The 23776-nt window shown below is 40.3% G+C and overlaps 1 protein-coding gene across 5 annotated transcripts; it reads left to right on the top strand.

Annotated features, from left to right (window-relative positions):
• The first annotated feature begins 1554 nt into the window (after positions 1–1554).
• tfap2a (transcription factor AP-2 alpha) lies at positions 1555–15403 on the top strand. Of its 5 annotated transcripts, none has more exons than XM_088071945.1 (7): positions 1555–1933; positions 6310–6729; positions 7933–7984; positions 9449–9674; positions 10393–10511; positions 12215–12356; positions 13818–15403. In XM_088071945.1, the coding sequence occupies exons 1-7, from the start codon at positions 1901–1903 to the stop codon at positions 14104–14106; spliced, it is 1281 nt and encodes a 426-aa protein (XP_087928071.1). In that variant the 5' UTR covers positions 1555–1900; the 3' UTR covers positions 14107–15403. The 5 variants fall into 5 exon arrangements, with proteins under 5 accessions (XP_087928071.1, XP_087928070.1, XP_042366704.1 ...); XM_088071944.1 differs by lacking the exon at positions 1555–1933 and adding an exon at positions 3484–3706 and having other exon boundaries at positions 9455–9674; XM_042510770.2 differs by lacking the exon at positions 1555–1933 and adding an exon at positions 3495–3706.
• The last annotated feature ends 8373 nt before the right edge of the window (positions 15404–23776 follow it).

Raw genomic sequence — 23776 nt, 5'->3', positions numbered from 1 at the left:
ACGGAGAAAACACTTCATGGGGTGTTCCACAGGATTTCTATTTTTTTATTTTTAGTCAATAACGATGCGTAAATTACGCACGAAGTTTTCGGACACTTTACAAACGCACAAGCATAAACACAACACTACCACCAAAATCAAATTAATACAGCAAATAAAAAATACAACATTAGTGCTAATAATAATAATAATAATTATAACAATAATAATGTGTCTTGTAATTTGTCTAAATATGACTGGCTGTACAAAGTGCCTGAGGTGCAGCCGTTGCCGACGCCTATTAAACACAGCTCGCAGTTTTAGGAAGCTGAACGTTGCCGGAGGCCCGGTGCGATGGTGGAAGTGGTTGAAACCAAGCCCTAGACAAACAGGCTGGATATTCAAAAGGGACCCCGCTCTTGTCTGAGAGTAACCCACTCTCAGACAGCTCTGCTTTAAAACTTACTCCTCCCTGAGTGCGCAGAGCCCCAAACAATATTTCTGACCCCCCCCTTCCCATCCACCACCTCCCTCTCTTTTGTCCAGTCCTATATAGCTGCAGGTATTGTGTGTGCAGTTAAAATGTGTTCGCCTTTGAAGTCAAACATGAAGGCTTGTTTTAAATATTAACACCACAAAAAAAATCTATAGATTCTGTGTGGAATTATGCAATTGCAAAAAAACACAACTATAAAGGATTTATTGGAGAAAAAGAAAAAAAGAAGTGTGTTTTTACGTAAAAAAAAGTTTGTCCAATATTATCAGTGCATGCATTAAATATGTTAATATAAATGTTTGATGCAGTGACAGAGACATTCATGCAGCTGTCTGCCAGCGACGTGAACCGCGTCCCGTTTGCTGTCTTGAAACTTTAAATAGGACAAAATGTCTTTTTTGACTATATCACCTATATGTGCGCACGTGCTGCTCTCTTCTGTGGATGTATGTGTGTGTTGGTGTGTGTGTGTGCCTGTGAAAAGACAGAGAGAGGGAGAGCTCATTCGCTTCTGGCCCGAGGGGTCTACATAAGTATGTATTAGAAATAAACAGTGGATAAATAAATAATGACCCGCACAATAGCAGGGTAGCTTTCTGTGTAGAAGTAATGATGTTGGCAGTTAACCTTCAAGTTTTTTAACTTGACACAGTTTCATTTGCAGAGAGAATTCATGTTTTCTACAAAGACCAAGGAAATATTGCAGATATGTCCTTTTTACGTCTATGTCAGGTTAAGATAAATATCAATTTAATTAATTAATTAATTCCTTTTTTTTTTTTGCTCAATTTTGGGTAGTTTTAGCACATTTTCTAATGAGTTATTTTATAAATACATTTTACCATAAATTAAGGGGAGAGTAAAACTACAGCAGGTTGTGACTTACTTTTCTCACTTTTTTTTAGAAATTATTTTTTAAAATAAATTCCCCAAATGTAAAAATATATATATATATATATATATATATATATATGGATACTATATATATGGATGTATAATGTTAAAAGCGTAAACTGACTCTTTCCTGCAAAATAATTCACGTTGGATTATTTTTTATGAATAGAAATGGCTCAGATTTTAATGAAGTAAGTCGAATCATTTATTTCTTTGTATTTTACTATTTTTGTTTAAAAAAAAAAACTCGTGTGAATGTTATTATAGAGACCAAAATATGACAGCTCAGGCCTATCCAGCAGCACTCAAGTCGGCGATCTCCCTCTTTCCCAGGTAGTCTCTCCTTTCTCGTCCACACCCGAAGCACTGCGCATGCGTCACCAGGTGGCCCCGCACCGTTTTTATGGCCAGGTGAGGCGATCCGGTCCAGGTAAAAAAGTAAAGGTTTACTTTGGGACCGGAGGCTCAATGAGACAGACACGGCACCGGATCGACTGAAAAAAATCACCAAAAGGCAGCAGAAGACAAAGAATGTCAATTATGGGCAAAATGGGGGAATGGCAGGTATGTGCTGCTTACTTTAAGACAAAGACACGGCTGTGAAAAATCCATGAAAACTGTCAAAGTGTCGACTTGTTGTAGGATGAGGCTTCACAGGCACCGTAAAATCTTTTGTAAAGAAAGGAGTGTAGTTTATAGGTTTAACGCGTCTGGAGATCATACAAAGAGGTTGGAGATGTTTTATTTTAGAAAGTCTGTTTTGCGCAGTTAGTCTTACATGTCAAAGTGTCCATCTCGAAAACCTGAGGCATGTTGTTGTAGCTTGGAGGGACTTATCAGATACACTGTTTGTTTTTATTATTGTTATTATTGTTATTATTATTAGTATTATTATTATTATTAGTATTATTGTTGTTATTATTATTACCAAAAAAATAGAAATGTGTGGACATGGATGGTTTGTCAAAAGTGGAGCACTAGTGAAAACCTTATTCCAAAACGTTTCGTTGCGTCTTTGGAGTAAAATCTAACTTTTCATAGTTTCCTATATATTTACAGCTGTTTCAAAAACAGATTACACGTTTTTAAAGTTCTAAGTTACATGTCTGTGGGTTTTCTGTAGAGTTTTGTGTTGTCTTTGCTTCACTAAAAAAAAACTGCTCTTGTTTTGTGAGGTGTGGAGGATTTAAGAGACGACCTGCTGAAACAAAACACTTTAGTTTCACTCGTTAAAAAAAAACAGGAAAAAAGAAAAAAAGATCACCACTGCCATCACAGACAACCAGGCCAAGACCCTCGCATGCATAGCTGTCATTGTCAGCCAGTATCATCGCTCCATTCTCATTAATAACAACTGTAAAGAAAGAGTACTTCACTAAAAAAATGGTAATCCAGGTTTTAAAACGAGAGGGGCCAACGCCTTAAAGAGCTGGCGACCTGTCTGCTGACCCACGACCTGCTGAGGGGAAGGCTCGGCCGGCGACAGGGCAGAGCCAGGCTCCCTCAGCCGCTCATTCAAATGAAACAAGGCCATGTTGTTGTGTTAATTATTTACACCCCCCCCCTCTCCCCCTCCCATCAAACCCTGCGCCCTTACAGGTAGTCAATGGACCTGTAGAGCCGCTTTGAATGGCTCACCTTTTTAACATAACATTGAAAGAATAGCCTCTCAAGGTCCCAGCTCTCAATGGGATTAAAATAACAGTTTGGGAGTTTTAAAAAAAATCAAGGTTGGCAACAAAGTGTGCGACAGGCTTGTATTTGCATAGGCATGCTGTTTTCACACACAAAAGTGCTCAAGAAGACAACCCAAAAAAAGTTATTCCACATTCATTTCTTATCGTAAATCTATGGTTGAATTACATTTTTTGGAGTTCTCTCTCCGCGTAAAATCAGAGTAGAAACCGTCCCAGGTGCATGCAGGTCCCCATGCATACCCTCCCCAACCCCCCTTCACCAAACACACACACCTCACTGAACAGTAGAAATAATAAGCATGTGTAGCGTCTTGCTGCTTTAGTTTTTACCTGTGCGCTGTCCATTGGTGTTGTGTGAGCAGATGGGGGGAATCAAACGGCTGTTGATATGCTAATGAGGCCCTGTGCCAGTGTTATTACAGAGCTGCTCCAGCCCTTCACTTCCACCATTAGAGGGAGACCTCAGAGCGCAAGACAGACAGCAGCCCACAGCTTCAATAAAAGTAGTTTTTCTGAGCGGGGAGCACAATTCACTGAGTGAAAACAAGACTAAGGCGATACCTATACTCAATATCCACCTCAGCAACCCATGAAAATGCTTTGGAAATTAACTGATAACATTAAATATGAAGATTGCGAGGTAAGGGGCTCCTCTTCCATTTGTTTAATTTAATTTAACTTTTGACATTTTACTAAGACGTTATTTTAAGGGATGCGCTTTTTTTTTTTTTGTTTTGATCCAAATTTGTCATTTTTTTGACAGCTGTTAGTGAACACATTTATTTCAACTGCAGGATAAATACATCCATGTCTTGTATTCATTTCATAGCTTCTTATTTTAAGTGTAGAGAATTAGAGAATGATAATAATTATTATTACAATAATAACAATATTAATCACGAGAATAATATTATAATAAAAACAGTACCAGCAATGATAATGAGAATAATAATTTGCCATTATGGTAATAACAGCTGTATTTTAAATTTCAGTTGCATGAGTAAAATCACACGTTATTTATTTTTTTTCTTTTTAAATTCGCATTTAAAAAATATATCCAAATATTAAATGACACGTGGAAATATTAAAATAATACACTTACCATGCATTTAATTAAAAATAAATATTTTGACTAGGTGGCAGATGTAAGCGCTTTAACACAGCCTGCTTTATTCACTGCTCAAATGACATGGACATTTACCCTTCAGTTTTAATTTCTCTGCAATTTGAGCCGTTAGTTTTCGCGTGTGTGCATGTATGTGTGGAGTGCATACACTGAGTGATTGTTGTTATGGGCATAGACAAAGTTTGGCAGTAATATCAGGGACTTGTTTAGGAGTGGAGAAGCCAGTCGGACGTGTTTTTAACCCGCGTCCTGGGAGGATAGGGACGACCGGGAGTAGGAAAACAAAAGCTGGGCACCTCCGCGTTCATGGTTTGGTGATTGTTTCTAATTTACAAGCAGTGTTTTCCCCGCTAGTGTGGATGCGAAAAACTAAAATTTGCAAACGAAATCCGGTCACGGCCCGGTATTTCGCATTTTTTTTTGAAAAAAAATGTATGATTAAGCAGGAAGGGGAGTGGAGCTCTTTTAGCCGCGCGTAAAAGTTGGTTAGAGCGCCGGGATCCGAGCGGCCCTGTCATAGACTTTGGGGATTTATTTTTCTCCGTCTTTCCGGGTCAAAGTTAAAAGTTAGCCGGTGTGACTCTGGCATTTGGAGTCGAGGAGGAACCGGTTGATTAATTCGGCGGTGACAGAGGAGAGAAAGGAGACCCATGGAGGACAGCTCTCTGTCGGAGTCTGAGGTGGAAAACAAAGGGACGAGCGGTAGAAATGAGCCGGTCGGAATGCCCATAGCGTCGTCTGCTGGATTTTCACCCAGATCAGAGGTGCACGTTGTTTCCTTCCATGGCTTCTTCTCCTTCTTTCCCTGTCTGTAGTCCACCTCCCTTCATTCCTATGTCTTTCTTTCACTTTTGCGCTTTGGCCCTGGGACCCTTTTAAAATGCCCCCCCTCCTCCCTCTCTCTCTGATTCGTCAGACGCGAGTGAATGTCCCTCTTTTTGTCTCTCTCTCTCTCCACTCCCTCCACAGTCTCTCACTCCCTCTTTCTCTCTCACTCCCTCTCTCTCCTCATCTCTGATTAGATACTGATTCCTCCTTTCAATGGACGTCATTTAAGCGCAGACTCCTGCCTTGAGTTGCGTCCTCCGCTTCACGCCCGATTTCCGACCATTCTTTCCTTATTATTAAGTATTCCTGTAATATTAATAGTCATGAATGCGCTCTATTAGGAGTCCAAGAGGGAGACGAAGAAGCGGCTCTTTTGCTAATATGAGCTCAAGCGAAGGGACGGCAGCACTGTGATAGAAGCCAAGGAGCGCAGGGGAGAAAACAGGGGTTTACCAAGAGAAACTTTTCAACCCAAATCCGCCAGCATCGCCGAATACCTGCATTTTTAGACCCACATGAAGGGCAGCGGGGATCTAACCATTTATTTCTGATGGATTATCGTCCAGCTTCTGTGGCACATATCTGATCGCCGGGGCCATCGTGATCTTTCAGGAGAGAAGAGTCTTTTCGGGGGGCTTTATTTTTTTGTTTTTGCTGGTTAATTCCCCTTTGCTTGCCCCCCACCCCCCTAAACACTCCAAAGTGTTTTTTCGAACTGTTTATTTTTTTCTTGAGTGGCACCAAAAATCCATCTTAAATGTTAGTGCACAGTTTTTCCGCGATGGTAAGTTGCTGCAGCCTCACCGTGTCCAGATACTTCGAATTTGTTTGCAGATTATGTTAAATTATTTCTTTTCAGAATGGTGTTTTGTGGAGCTTTTGCATGCGTAAAAAAACTGCGGGACACCTTGGAGGAATTCTGAAATAATACTCGGTTTATTTATTTGAAGGCATTTCAACCTTTCGGAATTTCGATGTTTTATTTTACTATTTACTTTTCACCATTTACTATTATGTTATTTTCTTTTTAAAACTTGGCGCACAAGTGACCTGAGTGTGAAATTGTTGCATTTATTGCTTAAATCAGTCTGGAGAAATAATTCAGAAATGTTCCACACTTGGTCTTACTGCTGTCATACACTCAGGCCATATTTGATAATGCCCCAGCATAAGCCCGCAGAGCATTCTCCAGTTAAAACAAAGAGGAGAAAATGCGATCATATATGCTTGTGTATTACTAAAATGTATTTAGGCTAAAACACACTTTTCTTTCTGTCCTCCCCTGCCAGGACCGTCACGACGGCACCAGCAATGGGACAGCCAGGCTACCTCAGCTGGGCGGCGTGGGCCAGAGTCCCTACACGAGCGCCCCTCCGCTCTCCCACACACCGAACTCGGACTTCCAGCCCCCGTACTTCCCCCCGCCCTACCAGCCCATCTACCCGCAGTCTCAGGACCCTTACTCGCACGTCAACGACCCGTACTCCCTCAACTCCCTGCACGCCCAGCCGCAGCCGCAGCACCCGGGCTGGCCGGGCCAGAGGCAGGGTCAGGAGAGCGGCCTGCTGCACCAGCACCGCAGCCTGCCCCACCAGCTGTGCCGGGAGTACCGCAGGGAAGTGCTCCTACCGTCCGGCCACGGCATCGATACGGGACTGTCGGACTCTATCCCAATCCATGGAATACCTCACTCTTTAGACGACGTTCAGGTGAGGCAGCTTTTACCTGGCTTTCTGTTTTTCTGGGCTATTAAAAAAAAAAAAAAAAAGAATACTGGCATTATTAATTTTTGGCAGTTCTGCTATATTTTGGACTAATATTAGGCCTGCAATAAAAAAACAAAAACAAAAACGGCAATGGCAGTTTAAAAAAAAATCTTAATACAATAATTATTTATTTTCAATTATCATTACGATTTATTCAAGCTCCCTGCCTTTTATAATTATCCTGCAAATTCATTTTAATATTTTTAGGTTATTATTAAAAGTGTTTTTATTATTACTGCTCTTTAATAAATGTTAAAGGAACGACACGCATTAAATTAGTCTATTAATGCAGCTATTTTTACTGTTTGAAAAAATATCATGTGCTTCCTTGTCAAAATTATTTCCAGTTTAAAAAAAAACACAATTCTGCATCCTTATTTCCTATATAGAAAATAAAAATACAGAAATAAAAATAAAATATAAAAAATGTTGATAGTGGCCTAATTCGATGTGTGTTTTATAATATTGTCACACACATCTAATTAGATAAAACTGATTTTTTTTTTAAAAAAGCGCACGTGTTTGCATAGGATCTCTGTTTTTATTTGATTTCTCAGTTCAAAACCAGATGAAGCTCGCCGTCCTCTGCGCACAATAACGTCATAACACATTGCCAGCACATTAACAGCAGAATTGAGTTTGGTGGATTGAGTTTGGGTAATAGCTGCGATTACTAAAGATGCATGATAAATGAGCGCTAAAATTGTCAATAACCCTCCCGTTCTTATTTAGAGGATTCTTCCCCAGTTTTTAATCAGAAACAAACACCAATAATCCTCTAATTAGTTCATAGGCCTTTAATAGGCTGCGCTGCCGTAATTACTATCCAATCTAGATTAGAAGTTTCCTTGTGAGTAGAGCCAATATGAGGGCGAAATTAGGTCAAGATTATGGGGCGACACAGCTTCGTTATTTAAGTCTGAGTTTGTGATCTAATGTAATGTGCGTCCATCAGTGGGACCCGCTGAAAACACTCGTGGACAATAATAACAGGTATGGGCCTCGAGAGCCTCCATGTTGGGGTGATTGTGGCCGCTAATTGTGTCAGTGCTTTGTTCGTGCACAGCATCCATTCACGCACACATGAGCGAGAATTTTTTTCTGCCTTTGTGCTAAAATTGTCCTTTTTTTGCATTTGTGTCACAGCCTGTTGATGATCAAGGAATTCACATTCCCGACCAGACTGTAATTAAAAAAGGTAAGCAATTTCCTCCGAGATACCATGCATGTTTCTGCAAGCTGCACACCACTGGGCTGCGCGCACACACACACACACGCACACGCACACACGCACACACACACACACACACACACACCATTCACCATTCTGCTCGAGAGAACTCGATGCAATGCGGTAATGCCTGACTGATCCTAATACGCAGTAGCCTATTTTTCATTACATGGTTTCCAAGTGCATCAAACTGGCTGCACCTTTTTCCCCCAGCTCGCTGATGGAATTTACTGTCAGCGTTTCAGAGCAGCGGGGAAGATGAGTAGAGCTGGTTGGGGGCTTTGTAGGCTCGTGGTATTGATGGTCAAAGATATAGGCCCATAGACGATCCTGGCACTTCAGTGATGAAAGCTGCAATCACACTGCATGGTCAGATTTAAAATGGAAGTTGGTACCAGTGGAGGGAGCACAGGCCTATAGTGTGTGCAGGGTGATGGTGCCATTTAGGGGGAGAATCAAAGCTCGGACTTGAGAGAGAGAAAAAACGTTGTTGGATTATTATTTTCTCGTATTTATTTGCTTTTTTAAACAACACAAGCAGGCCGTTTAAAAGCGTTTTGTCAGGTCAAATTAGAGCTCGCCAGATGAGATATGGGGCGATTTTTCTTTCCATCTTTTCTGTCTTTTTTCCCATTCTCTCTATTTTGAGTCTATCTGCGCATCAACATGATAATTGGCTTCTTATATTAGTAATCTCAAGAGTTCGTTTAACTCCTATTGTCTCTATTAGGCTCCCCTGAGCCATTAATGTCACAAGTGATCTATCCAAAGGCGCACAGTCCCCTTTGTCTCCGGTTACTGCACACCAAAACGGTGTAAAGCCCAGTAGTGCTGAGCACCCCCCAACCCCCTCCACCACCACCAACCCTCCCCTGTTTGAAATCACACACGGGCGACGGTGTTTTGCTGGATACCGAGGATATGTCAAAATAGGTAGACTTAACCAAATCTCTCGGATGGTGTGACTGCTTTGTGCAGACTCGATCCACGGTGCGCAAAAATAGCCCGCGCGCTCTGATACTGGAGATTCTCGCTGTGTGCTGCTGCTGAGATCTCTTTAAATGTTATTTTTCGATAAAGAACAGATAATTGGAAATATTCAGAATTTTGTGCACGTGTGGTTAATCGAAAACTACGCACGGTTCTACAATGCACATACAACCATGATCACTATTGTTATTATTCCTCTTATTGCCATGTATAGGCCTCTGTTAGTCGCTTTTTTCTCTGCATGTCCTTGTTGCTGAAAGTGTACACATGTGGTGCTAAACTCTAAATCCGGGGCCTAAATCCCCCCTTCTCATTTAGTTAAGGCTCTGCATTGCATGAAATTCACTGAGCACGGTCTCTCTCTGCCTCCCCTCCCTCCCTCCTCCCCCTCATCCCCACCATCCCTCTCTCCCTCTCCTCTCTTTCTCTCTCCCTCGCAAGGTCCAGTGTCTTTATCCAAGAACAACAACGTCTCCTCCATCCCCGTAAATAAGGACGGTCTTTTCGGAGGGGTGGTAAACCCCAACGAGGTGTTCTGCTCAGTTCCGGGTCGCCTGTCCCTCCTCAGCTCCACATCGAAGTACAAGGTCACGGTGGCGGAGGTGCAGAGACGCCTCTCGCCGCCCGAGTGCCTCAACGCCTCTCTGCTGGGCGGGGTGCTGAGGAGGTGAGTTCGACTGGAAGGCTGCAAAAAAAAAAAAAAACAACTCTCCCTGTACCTGCATGTGTGTCTGTGCGCGTGAGCTCTCTCATTCTACTCCAATCCATTCTCTCTGTGAGCGTGCACCTCTCTCTCTCTCTCCTCTGTACCAAGAATAATTAAAATCGACCAACCATGACACCTAGCTCCTGCATTTAAAGCAGGAGGGGTCTGTTAAATTCCATATTAACTTCCCCTGCGCACTGGATCTCTCTCTCTCTCTATCTCTATCTCTCTTTCTCTCACTCAAATTAATGTAGGCCTAGTCTGTTTCAACCCCAGCTCTATAGGCCCAGTGAAGGCATTACACATGAAAACATTGGTCTCCAGTGAACTGTCTACTGAAGTGCTGCAGACACGCAGCCAGTAATAGTGCTGCCTATTAAGTAGGGCTTTATTTATTCATTTTGTACAGTATTTGTCTGCTGGTGAAAAAGGCTGGGCTCTTTTGGTATTATTTATAGCTCATATGAGGGAAGTAATGGAGGGTGAAGCCAGCCAAATTCACCTTTTTTAATTGGTGAGGCACATTCACTGTAAATAGAAAAGTATGCACCATAGGAAGTGTCATAAAAAAGAGGACATAATCATAAAAAAAGCCCAAACTTGTGCCTAAAATCACTATATTATTATATATATATATATTTTAATTTTATATTTAAATCCCTGCTATGTTTTGTCACAGGGCCAAGTCTAAGAATGGAGGAAGATCCTTAAGGGAGAAGCTGGATAAAATCGGCTTGAATCTACCTGCAGGCAGACGCAAGGCAGCAAACGTCACCTTGCTGACGTCACTAGTCGAAGGTAAGTCGCCGTAAATCACGTTCTCACTCTTGTTGCTCCCGCGATATCAGGTGCTTGCAAACTGGGATTTTTTCTCTCTCTCTCTTCCTCTCTTCCTCTCTTTCTTTCTTTCTCTGTGTTGGAAATCAGCATATGCGCTCATCCGTGTAATGTGGACCGACTTTGCCTCGCAAGTAATAAAGCATGAAGGATGTGTGTGTGTGTGAGAGAGAGTGTGTGTGTGAGAGAGAGGGAGAATAGTGCTGGTAGTGGCTTTGCAGCGTTGGCCTTCGCTTTCAGGAGCACACTTGCAGGTCCACGGCTGGCCTAGTTTATACACTGGATGAATTTGTGTTGAAGTCCAGTTAATTATTGAGTGTTGCTTGTTTATTGGGCGCCGCTGAGCTGCTTCACCTCATGGATGAGAAGTCGATTGATTTATTAACCCTGCGTTGTTGCAAACATTAATACAAGGCTGTGTATGGCAGCATAGGGCTGCTATTTTCTAAATGGTGACTTAATTCTTTCGTTAATAGCTTCCTATGCTTTTGGTTTTCAGTGAAGATTTCTGTTGCATGCAAATGGAATGGCGCTGACCTATTTGGAGCTATATGTTTTGGGCCTATTAAAGAATAAATTACTCAATTATGGCGCGCTGGAAAAGATGCCTTTTAGTGGATAAATCCATTTTGCTTGAGTTGAACCTTATTATTCAGTGCAGTGGTATTTTGGTGTGCTGTGGGTTTTCCAAAGGTGAAAGCCTGCGATGGTTCATTGGTCCCTGTTAATCATTATTGCAGAAGAGGGGCCGAATGCAATGCTCATTGCGCTCGGTAGAAATGTGCTGTATTGTAATGAGCCTGGAGAAATGTATGATTCCGGGTAATAAAGGGGTGGTGGCACGTGGTGAGGGCTTGGATGGCAGAGAGGGGTGGGAGAAGGCAGCCGGTTATTTAGTGAAGGGACACTGCGTTCGCTGAAGTGCTGTCATTGTTTATGATCCGCTCCATTTTATGGAAACGAGTTTACTGGACTTGAGCTTTGATGCTAATTGGCGCATGCGTTCTTCCGGAGTGGAGGCTTATGGGCAGGAAGCCCCGCAGTAAAAACTCAACTGCTTCAGGAAATTAAAACCAAATACTTGGAGAAAAGGAGAAAAAAAAAAAAAATCAACCAACAAGAGATGCGGACGGAATGCAACCTGTAATTCTCATAGCTGAATATGTAAAGACAAAGTGAGATTTAGGTATAGCCCTTTAAAATTGCTTCCCCATGCCTGTGTGATCTGCTGGACTTTCAATAATGTGAAAGCATTGGTAATCAATGACATGGTGTTAAGCATGACGCTCCGTCTATATTTCATATCCACTTATTGTTTCCCCTCCATATTTAACCGTTCTCACGGTATGGGGGAGTGTATTGACAGCTCGCGTTGCCCTTTTATTATTATTATTATTATTATTATGATTATTATTATCATTATTATTATTATTATTATTATTATTATTATTATTATTATTATTATTATTATTATTTCTAGGCTATTATTGTTGTTGTTATCATCATTAGTGTTGTTGTGAGGCACAGGTGCTGTAACCCTGCTGTCACTTCACATTCATCATGTGTTGGTCCAAGCAGGGGGTGTGAACTGCTCTGAATTTGATGTAACCATATTTAATAAGCAAACACATTCATTTTTTCCCTTTTCTTTTTTTTTCTCTCAGGCGAAGCGGTACATCTTGCCAGGGATTTTGGTTATGTATGCGAGACCGAGTTTCCAGCCAAGGCAGTAGCTGAATATGTAAACCGTCAGCATTCCGACCCAAACGAACAAGTCCAAAGAAAAAACATGCTATTGGCCACAAAGTAAGTGCTGTTATCGCATATCACTGTGTCACACCAAATGCATTCCAGCCAGTGTGTGTGTGTGTTTGTGTGCGTGTTCATTTGGCACACACACACACACACACACACACACACACACACACACACACACAAACGCACGCACACACACAGCTTTATCAAAATGCAATTTCCACACTCATTTCCATTTTTAAAGTGTGTTTCAATCAAATGATTTTTTTTTACACACATATGACAAATGTGTGATCATGATAAAAATATGCTGCCATTACCCATGCCATAATCAGTCAAATATTAGCTAGTCTTTTACTAATGAATACATTTTATTATGCTATTTATTTATTATGGTATTTTATTTTATGGTATTTTTTTTGCCACACACTTTTAAATATTACTGACATCTCTGATAATTATGGATTTTTATTTGGACACTTATTCGTTATTATTGACACATTTGAATCAGTATAATGTTAAACATTATAATTAAAATAGTGCAGTTAAATTAAATACACTGGTTTTTGTTGTTGTTGACTTGGCCTTTCCCTCATACACACACACATACACCACACACACACACACACACACACACTCACACACACGCACAGCCGTTATTTTGTTTGTCTTGTGCTTTCAGTGACATTGACACATAGCTGGTTCACATGCAGCGCTTCCATTGGTGTTGGTTATTTTTTTGCTGTGCGTTAAGTGAGACGTGGGGATTCCTTAAATGGCCTGCATTTAATATTGATGACGGGCCGCTGTAATCAAACAGCTGTAACCGCTTATTACAGGCTTTTGGAGTGCTATTAAAATACCAGCACCATGAATAGGAGAGCTCACCTTTTAATATACACGTCTTTACATTATAAGAATATTCTACGTGTATGTAAGTTGCATGACAATGTAGGTGTATTTTTCAAGCATCGTTATATTTATTATAGATTTTTTAAAAATTGGTTTACTATTTGGTAATAACTGATTTCCGTTCAAAGTTGACACTGCAAAAAAAAAAAAAAAGTTCCTTTCACATCGACAAGTAATTTGGAACTCATGTTTTCTCTTAAAATCCTAATAAAAGTAAGATATCCTGCCACTGAGCTCAGAGATGAAGTTCCACCTGTTTGTAGCTTCAGGACATTTTCTTTAGCCAAGTGTTAATTTCTGAAAACAAAGCAGGGTAAGAAACACAATTTCACCCCACTAATAAGTGTATTTAAAAGAAAAGAAAGAAAGAAGGAAAATGGAATGAGTGGATTTGCAGAGACAGGACTTTAGTGGCTGCTCACTTTTCACCCTTCTTTACGCAAATTTTGAATTTACAGCCCAGCTCCCCTGCAGGACTGACTGATTATAAAAATTGCTATTTTTGCAGTGTGCATAGTTTGATTTATTTTTATATTAAAATGCATGGGATTTTCGATGTTCCGGGTGGGACTTAACACGACGAACTTTCTCTGTTTTTAGGCAAGTCTGCAAAGAGTTCACAGACCTGCTGTCCCAGGACCGCTCGCCGCTGGGAAACTCACGGCCGCAGCCCATTCTTGAACCGGGAATCCAGAGCTGTTTGACCCACTTCAGTCTAATCTCGCACGGTTTCGGGACTCCGGCACTGTGCGCGGCAGTCACTGCCCTGCAGAACTATCTGACCGAGGCTATCAAAGCCATGGACAAAATGTACCTCAACAACAACCCCAACAGTCATTCAGATAACGGCACTAAAGGCGGAGACAAAGACGAGAAGCACAGAAAGTGATGTTTCCATCCCACCTTCACCGAGGGCCAAAGCCCAGGGCCCTTCTTCTACACCGACCCCCTCCCCGCCTCGCCCCGGCCCCCACCCATTCAATATAAATATTATAAATACCTTATAAATACTATTGATAAAGTTAAACGTGCCACTTCCTGATCTTGCGCGGTTTTACATGTTTTGTTTTTACATCCCACTTTGGATTCACGGGGGAAAAAACAACGCAAGAATCTTCTTCTTCTTCCAACACCTGAACCATATGAAATGTTATTTAAAAAAGAGCAAAAAAAAAAAAAGAAAAGAAAAAAAAGCTGCAGAGGAACAGCTCCAGGGCGAGGAAAAAGGTGTATTGCCTCAGCCAGAGGACTTTTTTATGTACTCCCCTTATTTTTTATGAGCTGCAACGAATGGACTGAAATCCAGCGACCCCTCTATATCTCAATTTTACGATTGTGGCAAAAACGAAGCTAAAAGAGGATGAATTCTTATCAGTATTGTGAATAATAAACTTGAAAAACAAAGAGAAATTCCACAGAGCTCCATGTCATGACTTCAGTTGTAGACTCTCACTCTCTCTCTCCAAGCGACCAACTTGAACTTTTTGAATTTCAACACGATTCACGGTTATATAAGGGAATCAGTGTTCATGTATGTATATATTTATTTATGTGTAATTTAATGGGAATTGTAAATATGGTGCGTCTGTTGAAACTTCTTTTTTTTTATTTATCTGGTGCCTCCTGTTTTAGTGGGTTTGAATATTCGGTTAGTTCTTCATGTGATTTTATGGTTCTTAGAAAACAGAAGTTTGGGGTATTTTTATTTCTCTGGGATATTTCAATTCAGCCCTCTTGTAGCATGTTGAGGCGACATTGAAGCAAGTGAACAAATTGAATAGAAATAAACTTCCATTTCTCTCTATATATATCATCCTTATTCAGTTTTTTTTTAATTTGAGACAGAGCATAGGTGAGACCCTGAGGAGAACTGTTTTTTTGTGTTTCTATTTTCGTTTTTATACAAGCTTTTATGTGTTGTGCCAATCAGAATCACCTCTTGTTCTCTCCTTGAAGCACCATAAAAGCAATAAATGGAATATTGTCTTTTTTTAATGTTGGAAGACATTCAAAAAAAAAAACATTTTTTTGGGACCACCTGATATCTTGTTATGTCCGATAATGTCCAAAATTGGAGGCGGTTTTAGCTGTATTGTATAGACATGTGCTGGCAATAGTTCCCATGCCTGTCAATGTATTATAGTCCTTTGTTGCCCAGAAAAAAAATAAATATTTGATACGCTTCATCTCGATTTTTATTCATATCTTTTAATTTTTTATTCACTGCTTGAAACGCCCCGGTGTTTTTTTTATTCTATTTTTTTTTGTCTTAGATTTTTTCTCCCCCATTCTAACCGGCTACAGTAATTGAGTTTAAGTCTCCCCTGACGATTGCTCCTTGCAATAAGCAGCTGAACTCATTGTTTCCCTCAAGTATAATAAAAAAAATCTTACTTTAAACTCCCTAGTTCAGAGCACAGGATCTTATGCAGGCCAAATGGCTCACAACAATGGATATATTCGCGTTTGAAGTGTGCAGCGCCACCCCTCCAGCTAAAACCCTCTGAGATGTATATAGGCCTGGTGTGCAATGTTTGGTTGTTATAGGCTATATTTGGGTCCCCCCCCCCCCTCCCCGTGTATTCTGTGCTGGAGCCTTACTCAAAGACATGCATCAAATATTTGTTATGTTGTTTGCCTCTCAGTGTAATCAATGCACAATCAGCGCTCAGTATGCTGGATTTTTTTTTTTTTAAATCTATATATCTCGTGATATAACGAATCTCCTTTTCTAACTGGTATTTGTGTTTGTCTTTGTGGCTGACTGGGTCTATAAATGTGGCTATCACGCAGGCTGTAATAGCAAATCTGATGCTGGCCTTTGCTTTATTTTGCGTGCAGAGCTGCAGAGTGCAGGGCCGTTGCATAACATTTGAGTTTGATTGTATATTGATGGCGTGGCACCTATAGCTCCCGAATCTATCTCGTCTGGAGCGTGAATCAGTCTGGTGATATATGCATCTTGTTTCTTGCTTTCCCCATTTCACTGTCTGGTAACCATGCAGTTTAAAATATTGTAACAGAGAGCACCCCCCTCCTCCTCTTTCTTTCTCCAATCTCCTCAGCAGCCATATTTATTATCTGCATGATTTTCGGGGCCCTGGTTTAATTCTGAGGCTTTTTTTTCTGCAGGAGGGTGAATGAAGCCTAACTGTACATGTCCTTGGCATAATTGCGATGCACAGTGCTGGAGCAGGTGAAGCGAGGCATTGTCTGTCAGGCCCTGTTTTTGTTGGCTCAGTCTTCAGATTGTGTGTGGGATCCTGTCCTCAGGCACAATAGCTCACTCATAAAGGGGAGAGACTACCCGGCTGCTCCTGCTATGGTGGATGTGAGGGGGGAATAGCATAAATAGTCACTTTAAGGGGGAAAACAATCGTGTTAAAGCAGCATTCATTGGTATTAGCGCAAAAAAAGGAAGCCCCCTCACGTGTGTCATTAATGTTATTTAATAAATTTATCGGGGTTTGCTTGAATGAAAACAGGTTTTGGAGGGTGAAACGAACGCATTAGAAATAGTGGTATGTGTGACAATGGTGGATATTTTGTGCGCATTATTAGTGTGAGATGAGGAGGATCGCGAGGCCTGTAATTGTGTCTCTCTCTGTGTAATGGAATTGGAGTGTTAAAGAAACTCCAAATCCTATTGTCTGAGGTTTTGTTTACACCGATACTTGCCTATAATTTGCATACCTTTTTAATACAAAATTGTTATGTTAGCCTAATTTGATCTAAAACAGGTAGAGCTAGTTTTTTTCATAATGCCTCACAGCGAGTCAGTTTAAAAAAAAAAAATTAAAAAAAAAGTGTGAAATTTGAAGAGCCAGTCAGCAATACCCAGCTGATTTTGGCTAATTTAATCCATAACTGCTGCTTGTCTCAACTAAAGCAATTACAGCTGATTCCCGTATAGTAATTAATAAGTGTGAGGCCTGTTGTTATCAAATATTCTGGAGGATATGCGAAATAAAATATATACTAGGGGTTAAAGTGTGTGATTAAGCGTCTTTCTGTGGGCAGATGATGGTGCTCAAGTGTTCTTTCTATCTGTTCACTTCATACAGTGTTTCTCTGCTGGTGAAGACAGGTTCAGTGGGTTGCTGATATTTATAGTTTGAGGCAGAGATGTAATGAAGGACAAACAGACTTGTGTGCGCACTTTATTCTGAATGTATTTATTTATTTTTAAAAAGCTGCAAATTTAAATAAATGATCCATGTGTGCGGGATTAATTTGGAGCTTAAATGAATGCTTGTGTGCAAATATTTTTCATGCTCCTCGCCTTCTATTGATCACTGTCTGCAGGGCAACTTTTCATCTCCGACCAGCTGCACATCACTGCTGCGCTCATCGCTCCAAACGCGTCCCATCCACTTTACGCGCCATGTTTGTGGTCAGAAAGTATTTAGTTGATGCTGCTGAGGTCACTGCTTGGTGAAAAAGAGTGTCTGCGTGGCCTAATTACCCCTGTAGCACAATCGCTACAACAGTCTGCACTGTAACGCTCGCAGGCGATGCTTTGGAGCTGCATGGGGGAAGAAAGATATAGGGCAACAGCCTTCAAGGCCCAGATTTGTTCGCTGCACTGCCACAAATGTTATATCGGTGTGATTGGAATTTGATTTAAGCCCAGCTGTCCTGACATTTAAACAGAGGGATCTGATGGAGATTGAAGTGATTGTTTAAAGATGATCAGTCATTGCGCAGGATTTTTGGGGAAGAAAAAAAAACGCCTTTGCAAAGGATTAGTGTCCACACGGTGCTGGAAAGTTTCTCCTTATTGATGGAACAGAGATGTTTGGATAGAGGATATTGATGGACTACGCATGTTGATGCTCCAGAAGAGAGGAATACATGATAGAGAGCAGATGGTCACTTTATCGATACATTTTGTGCAAACACCGTACTTGTATCGGATTTGTTACCATAGGCGCATTTCAAAGTGCGGGCTTAACAGTAAGTGGCTTGGACAAGACGCAGGGTTCCTCTAAATGACATTTGATACGGTTATTGGTGCAATCGAATTATGTGACTTTAAAGTTTGCAACGAAGCGCAAAATGTCTAATTGTCCTCAACTCTGACATCAGCCGTCATTTTGGAGGCTTTTGGGCCCCCTTGCCTGGCGTTGACCCCCCTCTATGGGCCCCTTGCCCACTCTGCGAGCCAGGGCTCAGAAGCCAAGAGAGGTCAATGACTCCAGCAAATCATCAAATCACCCTTGATTACTTGAGACATTAGGTAATCGATTAGAAAACATTAAGTGACTTTGAATAAACAAAGGGACTCCTGATAGGCGCTTCGAGCTCAATAATTCGAGCGCAATATGGCTCATTCCCAAAAAAATCAGAGGTGTTTAATTAGATGACATCTGCAAAAAGTGCGAACGCCTCTCTGCACGCGCACGCACGCGCACGCGCACACACACTCACTGTATTTTATTATTTTTAATGGTTTATATTTGCCAATTTGAATCAAGTAATGCCTTCTAAACAATAAATATTGTTTTAGCGCTGTGACAACACTTATCAGAAATCACTGTTGTCCTCCAGTCACCTATCAAGCACTGAGGTCTGCCAATTTCATGGGCCTGTGTATCCCCGAATATATGAGAAAAGAGCGGATTAAAAATGTGTTAATGTTTCTCCACTTGGTTAATGCAGTTTATATTCTAGTTTTAGTCATTCTCTCTCTCTTTTTCTCTGTCTCTCTCTCTCCCTGCATCCTCTGCAGTCAGCCAGGGGGGGAGTGTCGCCCCGGGCCAAACATATGCTTCTTTCCATTGCACTAATCCAAATGCAGCGTGGAGGAATAATTGCTCGAGTGGCCGTGGCTTCGCAGGGGCTTTGTCCCTCACTGGCTCCCGTCAGCCAGGCACACGCCATTTCAATCAACCCTCTCTCTCTCTCTCTCTCTCTCCATCCCTCTCCCTCTTTCTCTGAATCAAACCCCAGACCTTTTATCAAACCAGACCCTCACGCTCCATAAGCACACAGCCACATCCTTTATATTTTTTTGATTCCCCCCATGTTGTTGTTGCTGTCAGGTCAACACATTTGGAGCACCATCTTCATTAATATTGACAGTGCACCACGTTGGCAGGCTTTATTGGCAAAACGGTCGCATGAGCAATGACTACAAAATGAAAATGGGTTTTGGTGACTTTTGTCCGCGTCTCTGACTATTTTAGATTTTTTTTTCTCACAAGAACCAAGTATTATTCAAGTCAAGAGGGGGGAAATCCACTTGGTCATCCAACCAGAAAGTTGACATAGCTGATTGTAAGTTGCTTTGATATCTGCAGAGCAATGGCTGTATATGCTGCTAGAAAAAGACACAACTGAAGTGACAAGCGACATGATGTGCAGAGCTTCACAGATGTTGCGTAAAGCTCGAGGCAGTTTGGGAATCTAAAATGCTAAGGGCCAATTTAAAAAAAAATCTTTACTCTATTAGTAAGCAAACAATGTTAACGTAATAATATATTATTCGTTATTATTATTATTTTATTGTTGTTTTTGATTATTCTAAAAGTAATTCCAACAACAAAAATAGTATTAATAGTATCAATAATAATAATAATAATAATAATAATAATAATAATAATAATAATAATAATAATGCTCAATATGTGATTTCTGAATATAACTCAATTTAATTTAAATCTATTTAAATTGAACATTTCGAAAAAAAAACCCTAAAATATATATAAAACACAAATGTTGGGACATTCAGCTGGACTAACAGCGCGTATCAACCCTTCACACTGCGCAGAGTTTTTCTATCTGACTTTAAGTGATTGGATTTATTATAATAGGTGATTCGATAAGAGAACAAAAATGTATTTTTCCCTGTGATGAATTAAAAATACACAGAGTGTCTGCTTCACGTGTAAAGTCGACGAGAGTGCCCACCGGCCTGTGTTGTGTAGTGAACACACAGACACCCGGTGCTCTAACACCCCGTGTCATGCCTTGCCTTATTTTCTGTGAATCAACGATGGAAAAATCACTCTAGTAAAATGGAGCATTTGCTAGGAAATCACATATTTCCACGGATAAGGAATAAGACAGACACAGAGAAAGAGAGAGTTGGGGGGGTGGGGGGTGTAGCAGCGGAGAGCCGTGGATGTCTGACTGAATTAATAGACATGATAATTTCACACTATTTCATAGTGAGCTATCTGTTCCATCACAGCAAAATAAAAGGGTCACTGCGCAGCTGTGGCAAACCCCAAGCGTTATTATGAAGTTTGATGATAGACCCCCACCCTTTCTTTCTTTTTTTCCCTCTCCCTCTCTCTCTTTTTTTCTTCTCTCTGGTACTTTGCTTCAGGCCAGCAATAGCTCGGGGCCACGCCGGTGCCTCCCCATGATAAAGGACTTATACTCTGTCTGTGCGCAAAGAAAGCCGCAGCAGCTTCTCTCTCCTGAACCTAATCAACTCACTGGCTTGGCCCTTTAACGATTGGTATACACCCCCCGCCTCTGTCTCTCTCTTTCTCCATCCCTCTCTTTCTTCCCTTTCTCTGCCTCTCTTTCTTTCTGTGAGTTGCTGCAGATTTTTTTGGGCAATTATTTGTTTATCCTTATGCCCCCAAGCAATACTACTACTACTAATAATAATACTAATAATACTAATAATAATAATAATAATAATAATAATAATAATGATGATAATAAATGGCAAAAAGGTGTCATATAAATAGGCCATAAAATGCTATAAAGTCAATAATGATCAAAACAGAAACAGTTAGCGTATTATATGGCACAATACAACAAATTAATAAATAAATACATTCTATATATTTATAGAAATTCACTGTAACAGAAATAATATTATATGACTAAAGTTGTGAGAGAAAAGGCAAAACACCACAAAGGGCCTGAAGGTCACCTGAAACTCACCTGAGGTTGTTATTTACAGTGGCAACCTTTTTTTTTTTTAAAAAAAAAGTAAAATCATAAAGTTTCTCACTTTTTGACTCCTACGCATTTCGTTGGACATGCAGGTTTTTATTTGATTTATTTTATTGTTTATAATTTATTTATGTATTTAAATTTAGTTGCTCCAAAACTGTACATATTTTTTGTGGGGGGGGAAACTTTGCATCCACATTTCTGTTCTCAGAATCCGAGGGCAATAACAGAGGAGGTATATATTTTTCGTTCCCACAAATTTGCCTCCCAAAATTAAAAAGAAGAGGGAGAAGAGATTCATAAAGAAATGGGACACATGCTATGGATCTCTTTCCCTGAAGCTTCCAGGTTGATAGGGTCCTAAAACTCTAATGCCAGGTGATAGGGCCCATTCTGTCCATATGGGTTTGCTTCTGCCTTCAGGTTAGACACTTTTAACTTCATCCAGCAGGACAGAAACACTTATGCAGTGACTACAATATTTTTTGTTTGGTGCCCAGTTCCTACAAATGCTACTATGTATTATTCGGAAATGTTTTTTATGCTGTTAGTTCTCTGGGCATTGCAGGTAATTATTTTGACAAAAAGTGGACATATAGTGCCAAAAATAAATGTCCACTCCACTTTAAACGGAAAAAAGTGAATCCAACTCTAAAGGACCCTTGGCAACTACAAGAGGGATGTTAGTTTGTAGAGAAAATATACTCAGCGGTGTCCATTCTTTTCATGACTTTTCTAGTCATCATCATCATCATCATGATTCAACGTAACAAAAAGAGCCACTCACTTACTGAATTTCCCTTTTATTTATTTGTTCTTTTTAAGCTTCCATCTATTTTGCTTTATTGATTGTCATTTCTGTTGGAGCAGCACACGGTGAAGACTGACAGTGAGAGATGAAGAAAGAGAAGGAGAGGTGGCGGCTGTGGCAGATGACAAAGGTCATGAGCCAGTTTCAAGCCAACACTCCTGGAAGGTTGTGGAGGCTGCTCTCTATATCTCTACTTATTTGTGTGACAAAGAATGACACTGATTTGTATATGCATGAAGAAGTGTGACTGGATCGGGCCTGACCATGACCAAATCATTACCCTGACCCTAATGAAGATTAAAAAAAAAAACACCTATAGTATAGAATTGAACTCCTTGGAATGAAAAAAAAGTGTTTTACTGAGCTTTTAATATATTTTAATTTTGAAAGTTGTTGAGTATACATGTAACTTACTGAGCGTTATTTCATCTGCACATTCATTGTCTTTCTACTTTGTCATGCTAAAGAATTACAAGGTTTCATTGTTTAGCCTACACTTTCACACATAACAGAGTGGAAAACCCTGCAAAACAGCATTTAGACCATTGTTTAAGGGAAGTCTATTGAAACCAAAACTAATGGAACTTTTCGTTTGTGGCAGAGTAGCACCTTAAGGCGCGCTGACCTTTGTAACATATCCAGTGTTAGAGGAAATCTTTTATAAACATATAAATCAGTGTTTAGAAATGGAAATAAATGGGATAATGTGCTGAGATAACATTGAACTGTAGGCGTGAGGCTATTTCTGTTACACTATACCATTCTTTTTTTGTGATAGCCTATTCCTGTCTCTTGTAAAAATGACAAAACATTTACTTGGTGACATTCTGGTCATCTAGTTCGAACAATAAATACTACTTTGCCTAGGTTTTTTCATCAAAAACACTGAGAATAATATTCTCTAACAGAAAATAATTCACTTTAAATGGTATGAATGCAGTTCTGACCATTTAATCTTCATTTGGTGAGGCTCTTTTTAACACTAGTTTTTGTTTTTGCCTTGACAAATATTTTCCGCTGAGTTGTCAAACTACCTCAGCTAGTGTCAATAATAGCACAGCACTCTAGAAACACTGGATGTAACTAAATGTGAATCTTAAACATTGCAAAATCAACACAAATATGTGCAAAAAAAAAAAAAAAAAAAAAAATCTCATTGAACACTAATACGCTCATAACTTTAGCGATTGGCATTTTAAATTAGCAATATGCTGAGATGCATTGCTTTAAATATTGTTGTAATGCAAATCAACATTAAATAAAATAAAACTATATGAGTGAAAAAGCCAAATTGCACTGAGTCCATATTGCATGTTATTGACTGATCTCATGCTCATATATCTGGTTCATGACAGTGCAGAAGTGCACTTCAGTTTTTGTCATTTTGAGCAGATCCTGCGAGCAGCTGATAATAATGTACTTTACGATAAACAGCCACATTATTAGCTTAAAGGAGAGTCTTGTATGGTTGAGAGAGTTAGAGAGCTTGGTCTGGCCTCTCGGAAGCCTGTGAAGAAATGGTTTTGATCTTACCACAGGCTAAACACTGCCAACAGGACTTGACATTGCAGAACAATTTCCCAATTACCTTTTGACATGCATATTGACACAAACGCGCAAAACTGTAATTTTCCCTCTGAATTTGTTAGCTTGAGGGGCTCACTTTCATGCCAGTGGATTGTCAGATGTGTTGCTCTCTCTCCCTCTGTTTCTCATACTCACTATCTCTCACTCTCTCTCTCTTTCCCAGTATGCTTACATGTGAGTGTCCAGAAAAAAGGATTCCCTCCTGACAGCTGGAAAATGGAAAAGACCACTTTCAAAATGGAGG

Source organism: Plectropomus leopardus, chromosome 21 (assembly GCF_026936395.1).
Source record: "Plectropomus leopardus strain MGB_pleo_1.0 chromosome 21, ASM2693639v1, whole genome shotgun sequence".
Classification (NCBI taxonomy): Eukaryota; Metazoa; Chordata; class Actinopteri; order Perciformes; family Serranidae; genus Plectropomus; species Plectropomus leopardus.
Note: the sequence above shows the minus strand (reverse complement) of the source record. Positions and strands in the feature narration are given on the sequence as shown.